The 16,948-nt window shown below is 51.1% G+C and overlaps 1 protein-coding gene across 3 annotated transcripts in view; it reads left to right on the forward strand.

Annotated features, from left to right (window-relative positions):
* NCOA1 (nuclear receptor coactivator 1) overlaps positions 1-16,948 on the forward strand; it is a gene marked incomplete at its 5' end in the record, with an annotated part of 65,646 nt that overhangs the window by 31,950 nt on the left and 16,748 nt on the right. For 2 of the 3 annotated variants that reach the window (XM_080615746.1, XM_080615747.1), the window contains 7 exons: positions 155-334; positions 1,338-1,433; positions 2,782-2,922; positions 3,423-3,570; positions 4,273-5,617; positions 11,128-11,311; positions 15,164-15,349. In XM_080615746.1, the coding sequence (XP_080471872.1) occupies positions 155-334; positions 1,338-1,433; positions 2,782-2,922; positions 3,423-3,570; positions 4,273-5,617; positions 11,128-11,311; positions 15,164-15,349 (2,280 nt within the window). The remainder of the gene's footprint in view (positions 1-154; positions 335-1,337; positions 1,434-2,781; positions 2,923-3,422; positions 3,571-4,272; positions 5,618-11,127; positions 11,312-15,163; positions 15,350-16,948) is intronic. The other variant, XM_080615748.1, reaches the window with a different exon arrangement.

A 16,948-nucleotide genomic window follows, 5' to 3' on the forward strand; every position in this document is an offset into this window, starting at 1 on the left:
CTCTTGGCTTACCCCTGACCTGGACAATGAACTGCTTTCTTTCCCCATGCCATCTCTTTTCCTTCTGTCCTGTTATCCACGGGGTCCTTGGGAGGACATGTGCATGATGCAGCTCCTAACAACTCCTTTTCCCTCTCTTTTCTTCATCTCTCAGTAAATGGAGTTCCTTGGCCTCAAGAAACAACCAGGCGCAGCAGCCATACCTTCAGCTGCAGGATGCTGGTCCGGCCACCTGATGACACAGGCGTGGAGAACCAGGAGGCTCGTCAGCGCTACGAGGTGATGCAGTGCTTCACTGTCTCCCAGCCCAAGTCCTTCAAGGAGGAAGGAGAAGGTACGGGAAAGCATCCTTCGCTTCTGACCCTATGTTCAGGATGGGGATGGCAATGCTGGAGGAGGAGCAGGATGGGGACTGTAACACAGACAGGATGGGAGCATGATGGGGACAGTAGTGCAGGCAGGAGGAAAGCCAGCCACCATCCCACACGGCTGCCTGGTGGGGCTGGTTATTCCTATCCCAGCACAAACAATGCCCAGCATGGTGGTGATACTGACAGAGATGCCTGAAGTTCACTGTTGGCTTCTCACTCCCCCTTTCCCTCCAAGCAGATGTCCTAAAGCTATCCTGGCTTCTCTGCTGCTCCAGAGTCACCTCTGGGGCTGCTTGCAGTTGGTATTCCTTAAGGAAGGAACAGTATTTTATTATCCACAAAGCCAGTGGGCTGCAGGACCTTCTCAGCAAGTCACTTGGGTGCCTGACACCCCACTTTGTGCCTTCACCACTGCTGGACCATAGTGCTGCCCACACAGTTTTGCGGTTGAATCGGCTGCTTGCAGGCAGATCTCCCTGGGGACTCAGGACAGCCAGGGTTCCCTCAGCACTGTGGGGGCCATTGTTTTCCTGCAAGTGCCTTAACTCTCCTTTCAGTGTCCTGGCTATTCTTTTCCAGTGCATTAGCTGGATTAATCCATTGCGGTTTACACAGGAGATCATGACTGTAAGGAATAAATTATGGTATTTTATGACCAAATGCTTTGCCTGAAGCTGACAGTTGTTGGCTTTTAGTGCTGACTTTTATTGTACAATACTGCCAGATCCAAGAAGCCTTTACAATTAATTTCTCCAAGCACTGGAAGCCTCTTTTCCGGCAAATTTTGTAGAGTTTAGATAGAGCCTATTTGCTTTGAAGGGGTGGAGGATTGCTCAGGGTAAACACTTCCAGGGCAGGACACAGCAATCGAGCCCAGCAGTGGTATTTTAATTAAGACCTTAAATTGCAGGTGGTGGTTGTAACGTCTGATGTTCATGTTGTTGGTCCCTTCTCCCACTTTGGCAGATTTCCAGTCGTGTCTGATATGCATCGCGAGGCGATTACCTCGACCAGCAGCTGTCGCCCCTTCCGAATCCTTCGTGACCAAGCAGGACACCACAGGTAACATCCTGGTGATGCCGGGGAATCCTGGCTCTGGAGGAGTTGTTCACTGGAGATAAGAGGCCAACAGCGCAGTGCAGGACCCTATAGCATAAGCACAGTCCTGTCCTTTCCAAATGGCAGTGCTGCCTGCTAGGACCAATGTGGTTGACACCTCAACTGGAGGCACCTCAACTGAGTTTACATCTCAACTGATACAACACATGCATCCCCCCTCTGCTCCCTTGAATTTCAGGGGCTGTTAAGGTTGCTGATTGATGGGAATGAAACAGTCATCACCTTTTGGAGATTTCTAACCATTATGGTGACCTTCTTTCTGGTAGTTAATCAACAATGTGGACTTGCCTGCAGCCTTAAAACCCTTAATGAATGTTTTCTCTGCTCACTGCTCCGTGCCTATGGCTGTAATCAGCCAACAAAACTGCCTAGTATTTCATGTTGAGGGAGAAAACAGGTAGTAGGTCCAGGTGTGGGTAGGGTGGCTGGCAAGGTGTCCTGCCACTTGGGAACACATCAAGTCTGGAGACCCCAGTCCTAGGGTGGCAAGAATCCTATTGCACCAAGGTGCTTCTTGTTGGATTTCATGTCCACTTTGGCTGACCAAGTGTCCTGGGTTCAGCAGTAGCTGTCATTTTGCCTCCTTCTTAATAGCTGGTGCAGCACTGTGTTTTTGACTTCCGGCCTGGGAGCAGAGCTGATAACACCAATGTTTTTAGTTGCTGGTCAGAATGTTTAGTCTGACCAAGGACTTTCTGAGCCTCATGCTCTGCCAGGGAGGAGGGGAAGCCGGGAGGAAGCAGAAACAGGACACCTGACCCAAACTAACCAAAGAGGTATTCCATGCCACAGCACGTCATGCCCAGGATGTAGAACTGAGAGTTACCCGGAATGGCTAGATCACTGCTGGGTGGGGGGGCAAGGTATCGGTCGACGGGTCGTGAGGTGGTGTATTGTCTTCCCTTGTTATTTCCTTTATCATTATTATTATTGGTGGTAGCAGCAGTGGTTTTGTGTTATACCTTAGTTACTGGACTGTTCTTATCTCAACCTGTGGGAGTTGCATTCTTTTGATTCTCCTCCCCATCCCTCCAGGAGCTGGGGAAGGAAACTGGGGGGAGTGAGTGAATGAGCTGCCTGGTTGGGTTTAAACCATGACACCAAGGTGTGTGTAGAGGTCAGTGCATGCTCCAGAGCAAACTTCTTGAACCTTCACTTCCTTTTGTGCTCCTGCCACTGCTGCCTGATGCCAAATAGGATGTGGCTTCATTTTCCACATTTATGGACCTATTTGCACTCAGGGACTTCTCATGTGGTCCTTGAGTAACATGGCTTCTCTCTCTGTGCCCAGGTAAAATCATCTCCATTGACACCAGTTCCCTGAGAGCCGCCGGCAGGACAGGCTGGGAAGATTTGGTGCGGAAATGCATCTACGCTTTCTTCCAGCCACAGGGCAGGGAGCCATCTTATGCCAAACAGCTCTTTCAAGAAGGTGAGGAGCTTCTCTTCCCGGCTGGCATGTTCTGCCAAGCAGCAGGATCTGCAAGGAGAAGCTGGGGCACGATCCTCCTTGCTGGATAAGTGCTTTCTGGAAAAACAAATGCTGCAATAATAATTACAAAGTGCCAGAGAGAGAGAGGAAAGGGCTGAGTAATGCTGGAGGAGCTCCACCAGCCAAGAGGTTCCCCCTCACCTTTCAGGAAATACAGAATTGAGACGAACAGGAGCTAAATATGATTTATTTTTTCCTTTGCCATCTTCAAACACCGCCCCCAGTGTCTAAGCAGAAGAAGTGGAAGCTCTTTCATGAGCATCTTTGCTGTGTCAGCGAGGATGCTCACAACAGGGGTGTGGGGAAGACAGGAATGTGGGAGCAGGAGGTCACTCAGCCCTTGTAACCTTCCCAGCCTGCTGGACTTCATCAGCTTGTGTGTTATTGGCTGGTGGTTGAGTTTCTAAGGGGACTGATGTGTTTCTGGTTGTCTCCTTCAGTGATAACACGTGGCACAGCCTTCAGCCCCTCATACCGATTCACCCTGAGCGACGGGACAGTGCTTAGTGCCCACACCAAGTGTAAGCTCTGCTACCCCTCCAGCCCAGAGATGCAACCCTTCATCATGGGCATCCACATCATTGACAGGTACATTCCCAACGTGCTGCTACTGAGCTCTGCTTGGGGGGGATGATACGGGAATCAAAGTTCCTGTTCCATACAGTGGGAGAAGGATCCACTGGTGGTCTGTGGTCCTGGTTTGGAGATGTGATCCCCATGGGAAACTTGAGGCTGAAAACCAGCATGAAGGCAGCTCTGTTGCTCTTGTTTATTCTTGTTTTGCAAAGAGGTGGCCCCAGGAGTTCAGGTGGAGGTTTATAGATGTGCTTCACATTTCTGCCTTGCCCTGGAGAACTTAAAATATCCGGGGAGGGAGAGGCTTTGACAAACTGGCAGGACAGGAGAGGTGAGGCTGTGGACCTGGGTGGTGCTGCAGAAACATGAGAAGGCTGGGGCACAAGGAAGTGCTGTTAGAGCATGGTTATCCTCTAGCCATGTGGGAATGTAAGAGCCAGAGAAGGTGATGCCTTCGGGGTTTAGCCAGTGAGTGGCTGCAGTTCTGAGCAGCATCACATTTCTGGATAGATGTTAAAGCTGCAGCACTCCATCCATGCTACTGAAATAGATCCAGAGGTGCTGATGGAGTGGAAAAGGCTAAGACCACCAGAGCTCCTGTTCTCCAAGCTTCGAAGCTCTGTAGCATGGATGGGTGGCAGAAGCTGCCTGAGTGACACTGAAGGCTTGGGCAAAGCCTCTTGTGACTTTTCCTCTCCTTTTTGTCTCCTACAGGGATCATGGCATGCTCTCACCCCAGGAGAACACTAACGCGGCAATGTCTCTTCCCCGGGTCAGCCCCTCGCTGAACCCCAGCATCTCCCCGGGGCAAGGCATGGCCCTGCCGCCTTCCATCCCTCCCTCCAACGGCAGCATGTTGGCCACCAACGTGAACCAGCAGCCAGGCACCGGCCTCCACAACAGCAACTCCAGCAACAGCCAAACCAGCTTTGGATGTTCACCTGGAAACCAGATAGGAGCCAATGTTGCCTTAAGCCAGGGACAAGCCGGTCCCCAGAACAGTAACCACACATTGAACCTCAACAGCTCCCCCATGAATAGTCCAGGGATTACCCCACCACAATTCATGTCTCCGAGGCATCGGGTCAGCCCAGGGCTGGTGCCCCGGCCCAGAGTGCCCAGCAATCCCTTCTCACCCACCATGCCCACCATGCACTCTCCTGTGGGCATGGCCAACAGTGGCAGTGGGGGCAGCTGTGGGACTGGTGGCAATAGACCCTTTCCCAGTGCCCCCATAAACTCTATGCAGGGGCTGACCGAAGGTCCCAGCACGCCAGTGGGCTACTCCACACCACCCCCTGTGCTGAGACAGCTCAGCTCCCAGAGCTCGCCCGGCCGCCTTGCCATGCAGTCCATGAAAGCAGAGTCAAAGGACAGCAAAGAGATTGCCTCCATCCTGAGCGAGATGATCCAGTCGGATGGTGCTTCAGGGGATGGCAAACCGCTGGACTCAGGCATGCTGCACACAGGTGACAGGCTCTCGGAGGGGGACAGCAAGTGCCCCCAAGCCACCAGCCATAAGCTGGTCCAGCTCCTGGCCACCACGGCAGAGCAGCAGCTTCGACATGCTGATGCAGACACGAGCTGCAAAGATTCATTAGTGTGCGCGGGCACTGGGGCCACCTTGGCCTCCAGCAACCCTCCCAGCAGCACCTGCCCTTCCTCGCACAGCTCGCTGACCGAGCGGCACAAGATTTTGCATAGACTCCTTCAGGAGGGCAGCCCTTCCGATCTTACCAGCCTGGCCATGGAGCACGAGAAGAAGGAGAACTCCTCAAACCCCACCACCACCCCCACGGCTCATAACCAGCTGCCAGGCAACCCGGACATCAAACTGGAGCCAGACACGCTGAAGAAAAAAGATGTCAAGGATCACCAGCTCCTGCGCTATCTGCTGGACAAGGATGAGAAGGAGCTTGCTGCAGCCCCGGCACTGAGCCTGGATGATGTAAAGGTGAAGGTGGAGAAGACAGAGCAGATGGAGCCCTGTAACACGGCCCCGGTGCCACTCGCGAAACCTCCTGCTGCAGAGGAGGTCAAGCTGGAGACACAGGGCCAGGTGAGTTGACCCATCTGCATCTGCATCAGTGCTGGTGGGATGCTCTTGACAAGTTGTATTTTGCAAGCAGTTTCCCCCAAACCTGCTAGCATGCTCACCCCACAGCAAGGCGCTGGGGCTGGGAGAAGCGTGGGGAAATGCCCTTCAACCTTCTGTGCTGATGCCACCTTCTCCAGCACCGGTGCTATGCCCTTTTGTACAGATGTTTCATGGTTTGGCTGCACAGTTCTGCAAGGCAGTGGTGGGAAGGGAAGGAAAAAACTTCACTAAGGTGTATAAAAATGAGAAGCAGCTCATGGCTGCAGGTGGTGAGCTTGAGTGAGGAGAAGACCACGTGCATGTTGCCATGCAAAAAGGTTCTTAATTCTGCACCTCTGGGCACATTCAGGCCTCGTGTCCCAGGGAATTTTCAAACGATTGCCCTCTTGTTGCCTGAGATAAGCAATTATATGGGCCTTTTAGATATCCTAAAAGTATTATTAAAATTGAATAATCCAGTGACAAATCTCTGCAATAGAGATTTGGGTGCATAAATATTCATTACCCACAGCTATGAATAGAAGAGATTTCTTATTTTTGAAAGCCAGGGGAGATGGTAGCATGGATAAAGCTGCTTAATCCTTTTTAAGCAAAGAGAAGAGAGCTGCTGACATGAAGAGCAGGGCTGATCACCTGCTTACGGAGTGCGGCAAATGAGGCTGACGGCTTTTGGAGACCCAGGGTGAGGAACAGAGCACTCAGAGCACCTCAAATGACAAAAGCACAATAAGTTTCTTAATAAGGTTAAGGGCTTGGGCTGGCTTGGGAGTCACGGTCAGTTATCCTACAGGCGAGTGGGAATCACACTCCTCATCTCTGTCTATAATGTACTTTCCCGGTGTCATCTGCTTGCTGGGTAGTATGTCCTCCCTGGACATAGTAGTATTCTCTCCTGGAGAAGAGAAGCCTCTGGGGAGACCATAGAGCAGCTTCCAGTACATAAAGGGGCTGACTAGAAGTCTGAAGAGGGGCTTTTGACAAGGGCCTGTAGGGACAGGACAAGGGGGAATGGCTTTAAACAGATTAAAGGGACAGAGGGGAGATTGAGATGAGATCTGAGGCAAAAGTTGTTCCTTGTGAGGGTGGTGAGGCCCTGGCACAGGTTGCCCAGAGAAGCTGTGGCTGCCCCATCCCTGGCAGTGTTCAAGGCCAGGTTGGACGGGGCTTGGAGCAACCTGGTCTAGTGGAAGGTGTCCCTGCCCATGGCAGGGGACTGGAACTGGATGAGCTTTGAGGTCCCTTCCATCCCAAACCATTCTGTGATTCTGTCATCTCCCATTTGAGATCCATCATGAAAATTAATGTGCCTTTAGATGAGGAAGACCCAAAGCATGAAAAGCATGATGTGCTTATTATGGGAGCTTGCAGGTGGGCAGTAAAGCAGGTACCCACAGGTACCCACCAGTGAGTTGGGTCCCCACTGCAGTGCTCCTGCAGAAGGCATAGCATCCTCCTGGGAGATGCATGGGCTGTTGGACAGAGCCACCCCAACCTGCATTCACAGAGCTGGGAGCACATCCATGGTTATAGCTGAAATCAGGCAAAATGCTGGGACATGGGGAGAGCTTTCCTTGCCTGGTCTCCCAGACATCTGTGTGCAGGATTCACTTGCAGGCAGGCTCTTTGCTGACCACCAGTGATGGTTCCAGGTAGTCCATCCCTTGGAGAGGGCAGAAAGCCCTATCAATTAATTGAGCTTGTGCTAGCTAATTGTGCTCAGCTCTTGAACAAGCACACACAGCTTGGCTGACTCGAGCCTGAATGTGTTTATAAGCCCCTCTCCTGCACTGTTAGAAGCAGCCAAACATTTTTAGGCTCCTTTGTGGCTTTTCAGTTCCAAGTTTCCCTCCCCAGGCAGCTGGAAAGCATCAGGATTATACGTTGGACCATACCGAATGCTTCCAAAGAGTTAATAAAAGAGGCTGGAGAGGAGTCTTAAAATGCATTTTCTGAGGAGTGAACAACCCTTCACTGCTCAGAAGCTAAGGACAGGCTTCCATTTCCACGTGTTTTCTGTTACAGGCTGCTTTGGTGTGGTGTGGGGAGGAGGAGCTGCCATTCCAAATAAAATTTAGCACTTGCTAGATTTTTGTTTTCATGTGTGATTATTTTAAGAATCAAAATGTCAATGAGGAGCAACATTAATTGTGGGGCAGGCTCTGCAGCTTGCCTTCGGCTTCGAAGGAATTATTTCCTTTCCAGATTTATGCTATGGAGATACCCTTGGGTTTTCTCAGAGCTCCTGACTGTAGGGTGAGAAAAAAGGATACTTGGGTAGCGACTGGAAAAGAGCTAATAGGAATTAAAAGTGTTAAAAATAAATGGAAGGAAAAGAATAAGGAAGGTTTTGGGAGGGCGTCTCATCCTTGTGCTTCAAGATATGAGCTGAACTTCAGCTTGGTGAAAAGGAAACTTCTCCTTTGGTCAGATCGTCTTCTATCTGCCCTTCAGCATGATGCTGGGGAGCCTGGGCCTGGTAGTGATCAGTCATGTATGGACAGTGGAGTCCAGAGAGAAGCTGCGGCTGCCCCATCCCTGGAAGTGTTCAAGGCCAGGTTGGATGGGGCTTGGAGCAACCTGCTGTAGTAGAAGTTGTCCCAGGTTTGCTGGGTAGGTACCACCTGGACGCATCTCTGTTCTCACCAAGCTGATTTCCTGCATGGGCATCCTAGGAGCCAGCTGGGTGAAGGATGAAGGGCAGAAGTGAGATGCTCTCCCTTGGTTTGCCTTTTGGTTGGCTCTGGTTTTGGAACCTTGTTTCTGCTGGGAGCTGGAGTTTTGGGGAAGAAAAAGGTGTTCAGAAATATTCAGCCACCTTGAGCCTCCGTCCATCACACCATGGCTTTTCTCACCCGTCTAGGGACAGAAATAGGTCGTGGAGATCTGAGTCTTCTCTGAGCAAGGCTGGATGGCCTGAGCTGCCCCAGCACTGTGTGTTTTCTAGATGTGGAGGAGAAATAGAATATCCATTAAAGTGGGCACAGATTCCAGGTGCAAGTTCAGGTGCCCCAGAAAACAACTAATGAGCACCCTGCTCCCACCACATGTCCTTCATTCTCAACTCTCCATCCTCCAACCTCTTCATGATACCCAGTGAGCAATGCAAGAACATCACTGCTCCTGTTTTATCTCCACTTAACATGTTTCGGATGCCCACAGCTCCCTCTGTGCCTTTCTTCTCCCTCTGCTTCCAAAACTACCTCCCTGCAGGAGGAGGTGGAGTTGAGATGTACTTCTGCTGTGTTGTGGATGTCTCTGACTTGTTTCAGTTCTCTTTGTTTTGCAAACTTGAGCTTTAAAGAGATTTTGCTTGGTCGAGAAATTACACTACTTGGAAGAGCTGAGACATGCAAACTTCCACTGCAGGACTTGAATTTGCTGCATTTAATTCTCTCTGTGAGCCTGGGTTTAGGAGGATATTCTGCTTGTCAGGGCTCTGGGGATAGGATTTGATAGAAAGGATATGGGGGAAAAGAAAAAGACTGGTTAGTTCATTATAAGTTGTAACATTGATGCCTGCTGCTCGCAGTGCACTTTTCATCATCAGCATCATCTAAACATCATTTAAGTCACAAAATGCTGCTGTAAAGGGAAAACAAGCGCGTGCCCTGTCATGTACATTAAAAGTACCAATTCATCTACCCAGGTGCTACCATGAGGCTGTAGGAAAGGGGAAAAAAGAGCAGTGAAGCTCTTTTCTCTGCCATGGTGGGGAATGTGAACAGGGTCTCTCAGGTCTTGGGTGCTGGTCTAGGCTTCTGATTTCAATGGAGCTACCATTATTGGAGGGCCCCTCCCAAGGAGGAGCTTCCTGTAGACACCAGATCTGAAATATTAAATATTTCCAGCTAGGATTTAGGCAGAAACTTCCCTTGATTTCTTCTGGCAAGGAGCAAATCCTTTGCCTTGGTGAGAGATCTTTAATGTCGCTCCATCAGCCAGGGAAGTGTATAGGTATCCCTGGGATGCTCAAAGCCAGTGGCTTCCCAGCTATTTATCACAGGCAGAAGCTGTCGCCTGCAGCCTTGTGTCTTGGCTGATGTCAGAGCCACTTGTTGAGCCAGCATCCCAATTCCTGCCAGATTTCTCCATCCTCTCCAGACCAGAGCATCATTGATGGTCAAGGGAGGGGATTTTCCCCCTCTGCTCTGCTCTGCTCTCCTCTCATGAGAACTCTCCCTGCAGCTCTGCGACCCCAGCATAAGAAGGATGTGGAGCTGTTGGAGAAAGTCCAGAGAAGGTCTCAAAGATGCTCCGAGGGCTGGAGTACCTCTGCTATGGAGACAGGCTGAGAGAGCTGGGCTTGTTCAGCCTGGAGAAGAGAAGGCTCCAGGGAGACCTTAGAGCAGCTTCCAGTGCCTAAAGGGGCCAACAAGAAAACTGGAGAGGGGCTTTTGACAAGGGCCTGTAGGGACAGGACAAGGGGGAATGGCTTTAACCTGACAGAGGGAGATTTAGGTTAGACATTAGGGAGAAATTCTTGGCTGTGAGGGTGGTGAGGCCCTGGCACAGGTTGCCCAGAGAAGCTGTGGCTGCCCCATCCCTGGCAGTGTTGAAGGCCAGGCTGGATGGGGCTTGGAGCAACTTGGTCTAGTGGAAGGGGGTTGGAACTGGATGAGCTTTAAGGTCCCTTCCAACTCAAACCATTCTGTGATTCTGTCAAATGCAAAGATATTCTCTAGTGCTATCAAGTTTTCTATTAATTGCCCTGTGCTAATGGCCAGGCTTTCCCTAGCGCCAAGCAGTGGCTCTTCTGGAAGCAGTGAGCACCCTTGGATTTTAAAGCATTTAGTTTCCCTTGAGATATTTTTCTTTTTAGCCAAAGCTCATTTATCTCAACTGCTTTAATCTCAACCTGCTGCTTTACAGCACTGCTATTATAGCCACCAGTGCAAATTCCTTGTCCAGTAACTTTCCCATTTATTTGAGTCCCCAGGCTAAACTTTTCCACTCTTAGCCATGATGAAGGCTGGAAAAGCTGAATGATATTTTACTACCCCATTGAGGGTAATTACATGCCCGAGGCCAGTGTCAGTTTTGGACACTTGTTCCAAAAAGTCACTTCTATTTCTTAGAGAAGACCGTTTTATAATTATTATAATTTCAGCCTAAGCATACGTATATTAACAAAGCAAATTATCTCCTGTTTTAAATAGCTGGAGGTTAAATATACTGTTAATAATTATGCTAATTGCAGTGTGCGAGCATCTCAAAGCTGCTGCCGAGGACCAGGCTTTGGGGTGAGGACCTGTGTGCGGGTTGGGAACAGTCCTTGTCCCCCCTGGCTCTGCCAGGCAGAGGAATGTGGGGCTGGTTCTCTATCCATGCAAGATGCTTGGCATTTTAGCAAGCAAAGGGATGGGGAGAGCAGCACTTGGGGTGCTACGTGCATGTGAAAGCAGCACTCGGTCTCACTGATGCTGTATTTGGGCTGAATCACCCACCTCTGTTGGTTTTCTTTCCTTCCCCAGTTCGCTGCCGAGCTGGAGCAGCTGGACCAGCTCCTGCCCTCGCTGGAGAAGGCAGCTCAGCTGCCTGGCTTGTGCGGACCAGAGAGGAACGAGAGCAGTGTGGCCGGCGTTGCTGTCAAACCGGAGATGCTGGCAGCTCCCCTGCAGCCCAGCACCGCTGCCAGAGGCCCCGCGGGACTCAACCGTATGTGTCCACCCAAAATTGGGTCCCTTACAGGGGCTGGGAGGGGAGGGTCTTCCCCATCACCAGCTCAGCTGCAGGTGGGTAGGCTATCACCAGCCTGGATGCTGCCATGGGGATGATCTGGGGGGCCTGGTGCAAAACCAGTGATGGTGAACCCCTTGGTACACCTGCAAATAGCCATGATGTAAGAGGAGAGGGACACGGTCCTTCCAAGACATGTACTTGGTCACAAGGGAGCAGGCAGGCTCAGGCTGATGTGTCAGGAGCTACTGGGGAGGGTCCAGCAGAGGGCCACAAGGATGGTCAGGAGTCTGGAGCATCTCTCTTGTGAGGAGAGATTGCAGGAGCTGGGTCTGGTTATTCTAGAGAAGAGAAGACTGAGAGAGGATCTCATTAATGCATTTAAATATCTCAAAGGTCCCTTCCAACACTAATGGTTCTGTGATTCTGTATTTGGGGTTTCAAAGCATCACTGGTACTTCAGACAGGGTTTTGAGACTTAATATACCCAGGTACAGCATCAGGACCTTTTCCTAGGCACCCAAAAAAATAAAGAGACACGATTTTTCTCCAAAGTAAGCAGTTTAAAAAAATAATGACAATAATTAGGATTTCTTTCCTGAGGGAGCCCACAGGCAAGTAATAAATTCAGGGTATTTTATAGCAAAAGCATACATGGACACCATGTCCGGAGGCTCAAGGTGGGGGTCTTTGGGGTGGGCTTCCCCAGGGTGGGCAGAAACAGGGGCACAGCTATTCCCAGCAAACCACCCCCATCTGCCATGGGGAAAGCAAGCTTTTACTGATTACAGCATAAATTTGCACAAATAACCGCACCCAGCAGCTCCTGCCATGGTGGTGTGCTCAATCAGAGCCCACGCCATTCGCTTACTGTGATGGACATCCCCATGCCAGCCCCAAGCCCAGCGGTGCAAGGGGTGCTCCTCTGTCCCCTTTGGTACTGCAGCGTCCCCAGGGCAGTGTGCCAGAGTGAGTCCTGGCCCCATGGGGCTTTTCCCATCCTGAAGTTGACTTTTCATGGAGATAATTCTCTGTCGCATCCCCCATATAGCTCTCTGCAGCTACCTGAAAGGAGGTTGTAGTGGAGTGGGGATCAGTCTCTTCTCCCAAGTTACAAGTGATAGGACAAGAGTTAATGGCCTCAAGCTGCGCCAGGGAAGGTTTAGACTGGATACTAGGAACAATTTCTTCACAGAAAGGGTGCTCAGGCATTGGAACAGGCTGCCCAGGGAAGTGATGGAGTCACCGTCCCTGGAAGTTCTCACAAAACATGTAGGTGAGGCCCCCAGTGATATGCTTTAGCGGTTGTCTTGGAAGTGCTGGGGTAAAGGTTGGACTTGATGATCTTAAAGGTCTTTTCCAAACTATTGCTTCTATGATTCTATGATATGATATGATATGATATCACTGCTGCTGCAAATCTCACTGAATGCTGAAGTGCAGCTTCTAGAGCAGAGGGAAGGAGGAAGGGTGAGCAGCGGGGCCTGGTATAAACCAGTTAGCTGCTGGTCCACATCCTACTGAGGGCGGGATAATTGCCCTGTTACTTATTCAGCAAATGGAGATGAGGAGGTTTTGGGTTCCAGCCCAGCACAAAGCCCGCAAGGCAGCTCTGGCAGGCAGGGCTGGGATATTTTCGGAGGACTCGGGTTGCAGAAGCAGAGCCTTTAAAAGGGTAGGAGCATCGCAGCAGAAGGCGAAGCAATGTGGTGGTGTGAGCATGGCCCAAACACTGCTGTGAAGTGGGCTGGAGGCCCCCTGAGAGGCTGAGTTGGCAGTGGGCTATCGGGGGGACCCTCCGAGGGCAGCGCAGCATTGCACCCCAATGCAGGTCTCTAACCCAAGAGAAACCACTCTGCGAGCAACAGGCAGGCTCTGGAGCAAACTGCTATGGGCTGAAACATCACCCTGCCTGCCATATATCATAGGGAAAGAGTTTGGGGTCTCATAAATCGAAGTATCAGCTATCAGAAGATGTACAGGGTAGGGCGTGAGAGATGGATGCTGGAAGGGTGATGAGTGACAGCTGTGTTAAGCCCAGAGGCATCAGGAAGCCATGCTGTGCCTCCCCTCCATCAGGGAAATGTCTGGGAAGGGAAAAGGAGCTGTCAGCACTGTAGCTGTAGCTGTGTACTGATTCACCTCTGAGCTGAATTCACCATTAAGCTTATTGCTCAAGCCTAATAGTTCCTTGCAAAGGACCCTCTTGTCCCAGGGCTGAGACAGTTAGTAGCTTCAGCAGCAGGGACACTCATAATGCTCTGACATAAATAAGAGTGGCGCTTATTGCCTTTGGAGGGAAGGGAATCCTGCATCCAAGTTAGAGTAGGGAGGAGGGTGAGCATGTTTGTGGCAGGGGCTGCAGTTGCGAGAGCTTGAAATGCCAACTGCTGCCCTCCTGGGTTACAGTGTCCAAAATAGCAGTTACCACCCAGGAGATCCACCACAAGCCTCGCTGAAGGCACTGCCATTGAGTTTAACTTGTGTGAGCAAGCCATGGGGCACCCCTGAGCAGATCCCTGAGGATTTAGAGGTGCTGTTTACTGGGAGAGGGGTTGCCAACAGCCATGGCTCACAGCCACCCACTTACAAGGCTGCCTTTTGCATTCATTTTTCAGTTCAATGTAAGCATTTGAGATGTGCTCCCTGATGGCAAACAGCAGCTGAAATTGCAAAAACTTATCTAAATAAAGATTAGGATAATGCAAGGTCTAACAACATCATTTTAGTTGATTTAAAGCCAGCAGGTGATAGATGAGCACTGCACAGGCAGGAAGCTGGCATGGGGAGCAGCACTGCTGGGGCTCCCCTCCAGCTGCCAGGCATAAGGGGGGGCACGGTTCATGCGCTGGGGTCACCCCCGAAGGGAGCAGAGCCTGGTTGATGGGGCTATATCAAGCAAGACAGCTGTGCTTCAGTGTCTCTAATTCACTGTGGTACTGATACCCTCCATTCAGCAGTGTTCAGACCCTGTCAATATATATTAGACAGATGCAACACCCAACCCCCTGCCCTTCTTATATCCAGTTGATTATTGTTAATTTTATGCCCAGCTGATTATTTCAAGCTCCAGCTACTCCTTTTTGGGTGCCAGCCCAGCTCCTGGGTCCCCTTGCCTACACACAGCGTGGCACAGCCTGCAGGGACTCCGATGCTGCCTGGGGCTGTTGTCACCTGTGGTGGTTCCCCCAGCGTGGCTGCGAGTGACCAAGCCCCACATGGGGCTGAGTATTCAGCTTTAGGTGAGGTGGCATCCCACCACAACATCCTTCTTCCAAGCTTACCAATGCCGGTGCTCTCCCTGACAGGGCTGGGATTGATCAGAGGGATGGAGCACCTCACCTATGAGGAAAGGCTGAGGGAGTTGTTCAGCCTGGAGAAGACTCTGGGGAGACATTATTGCAGCTTTCAGTTCTTAAAAGAGGCCTATGAGAAAGATGGGGAGAAACTTTTTAGCAGGGCCTGTTCCGACAGGATGAGGGGTGATGGTTTTAAACTAAAAGAGGGGAGATTCTGGCTGAGTGAGAGGAAAAAGTTTTTTATAATGAGGGCGGTAATATACCAGCACAGGTTGCCCAGAGTGGTGGTGGATGCACCATTCCTGGTGACATTCAAGGCCAGGCTGGATGTGGTTCTGGGCAACCTGATCTAGATGAAGATGTCCTGCTCATTGCAGGTGTGTTGGACTAGAAGACCTTGGAAGGTCCTTTCCAACCCAAACTATTCTATGATTCTATGACTTTGCCGAGCACCTGTGATACTGCAAGGAGCCTTGGGAAGGGATGTGACTTGTGCTCGTTTTTCTTTGTTTATGATTTAATGACTCTCCAGCGATGAACAGCGGGCAGAGCGTGCAGCCTGGTCGGACCTCGTTTGAGTTCTGCGACCCCATGGAGCCAGCGCAGATGAGGCCGGTTCCTTGTCCTGCAAGCAACGGCACCAGCCCGCACACCCGTGGGCCAGCCCAGCAGGGCAGGGGCACCGTGACTGCACCAAACCCCTTCCCAGGCGACACAGGTATGGACAGCCACAGGCATCCACTCCTCTCCACCTTCTTCAGGTCACACTAAGGTTTCCCAGGGAGTCCCATGGGAGAAAAGGCATTATAGGTTGAAGCTTGAGCATCACCGTTCACCAGCAGCTCTTTCCAAGCAGCAAGCTTCCAGGCTGTGCTTATTCTTTCCTCTGTGTTCTTATCGTTAGAGTTTCAGACAAAAGAAAGACCTTTCTGTCCATCCCAGTTCCTGGGGAAGCAGAAGGAGGAAGCTGCATCCCCTTGCCTGGATAGGTGGTGGTGGCTTAGGTTCCCCAGGCTCTGGTGGCTGTTTGATTTCCATTGGACCCAGTGCACAGCTGGTGTGTCAGGAGAAGAGCTGCAGTAGCAGCAGTCTCATCTCACCCTGCTGAAATTGCCGACGGTGAAGCACCGCAGACCTTGCTGTGAGCCAGCCTGGGCAACAGAGGGTTGTGGATGCTGCTTCTCTGCCCTCTTCTGCTTCCCTTGATGCTTCCCTTGATGCATCAAGCAATGCTGAACATGATCTGGAAGAGAGACCTTCCTTGTCACCATTGTCACAATGGCTTGCCTGCATGTACAGAAAGCAACACAGATCTCATCTTCTCATGGCAGTACTGTGGAACTAGAAAAGTTGCTGGAGTCATCACAGAAGGGTTTTGGTTGGAAGGGACCTCAAAGCTCATCCAGTTCTAACCCCATGCCACGGGCAGGGACACCTTCCACTAGACCAGGTTTCTCCAAGCCCCGTCCAACCTGGCCTTGAACACTGCCAGGGATGGGGCAACCACAGCTTCTCTGGGCAACCTGTGCCATGGTGTCACTGCCCTCACAGGGAACAACTTCTTCCTAAGATCTCATCTCAATCTCCCCTCTGTCAGGTTAAAGCCATTCCCCCTTGTCCTGTCCCTACAGGCCCTTGTCAAAAGCCCCTCTCCAGATTTCTTGTCAGCCTCTTTAGGCACTGGAAGCTGCTCTAAGGTCTCTGTGGAACCGCCTCTTCTCCAGGCTGAGCAAGCCCAGCTCTCTCAGCCTGTCTCCACAGGAAATGATTTGCCCTTAATGAAGCCATGTTGGCTGTAACCATTTACCTCCTTATTGTCTGTGTGCCTTAGCATAGTTTACAGGAGCCATCTGCTCCATGATTATGCTGGTCACCAAGGTGAGACTGACCAGCCTGTATTTCCCCAGGTTTCCCTTTCTTACCTTTTTAAAAATGAGGATTATGTTTCCCCTTTTCCAGTCAGTGGCAGTTCACCAGACTGCCACGACTTCTCAGATTGGATGGATAGTGGCTTGGCCACTTCATCCGCCAGTTCCCTCAGGACCCCAGCTGCGTCTGATCTATTCCCATGCATTTGTGCATGAAATCAATAAGCCAGAAATCAATGAGCCTGGGGACCATCTCTGGGCGAGTTGAGGATTGGGGACAGGCTGCACTGCAACTGTGCCATGAGCCCCCTGGGCCTGGCCGCCACTGGCACTGCTGGGCTCTGCCTGTTGCCAAGCAACCTTAAGGCTTTTTTAACGAAATTTCGGGAAATAGAGGAGTGCTTGGCAGGAGCTGCTCTGCCGATGCCTGCGCTGGGATCTGAGCATCC

The sequence above is a fragment of the Psittacula echo genome, assembly GCF_963264785.1.
Source record: "Psittacula echo genome assembly, chromosome: 4".
Taxonomy (NCBI): domain Eukaryota; kingdom Metazoa; phylum Chordata; class Aves; order Psittaciformes; family Psittacidae; genus Psittacula; species Psittacula echo.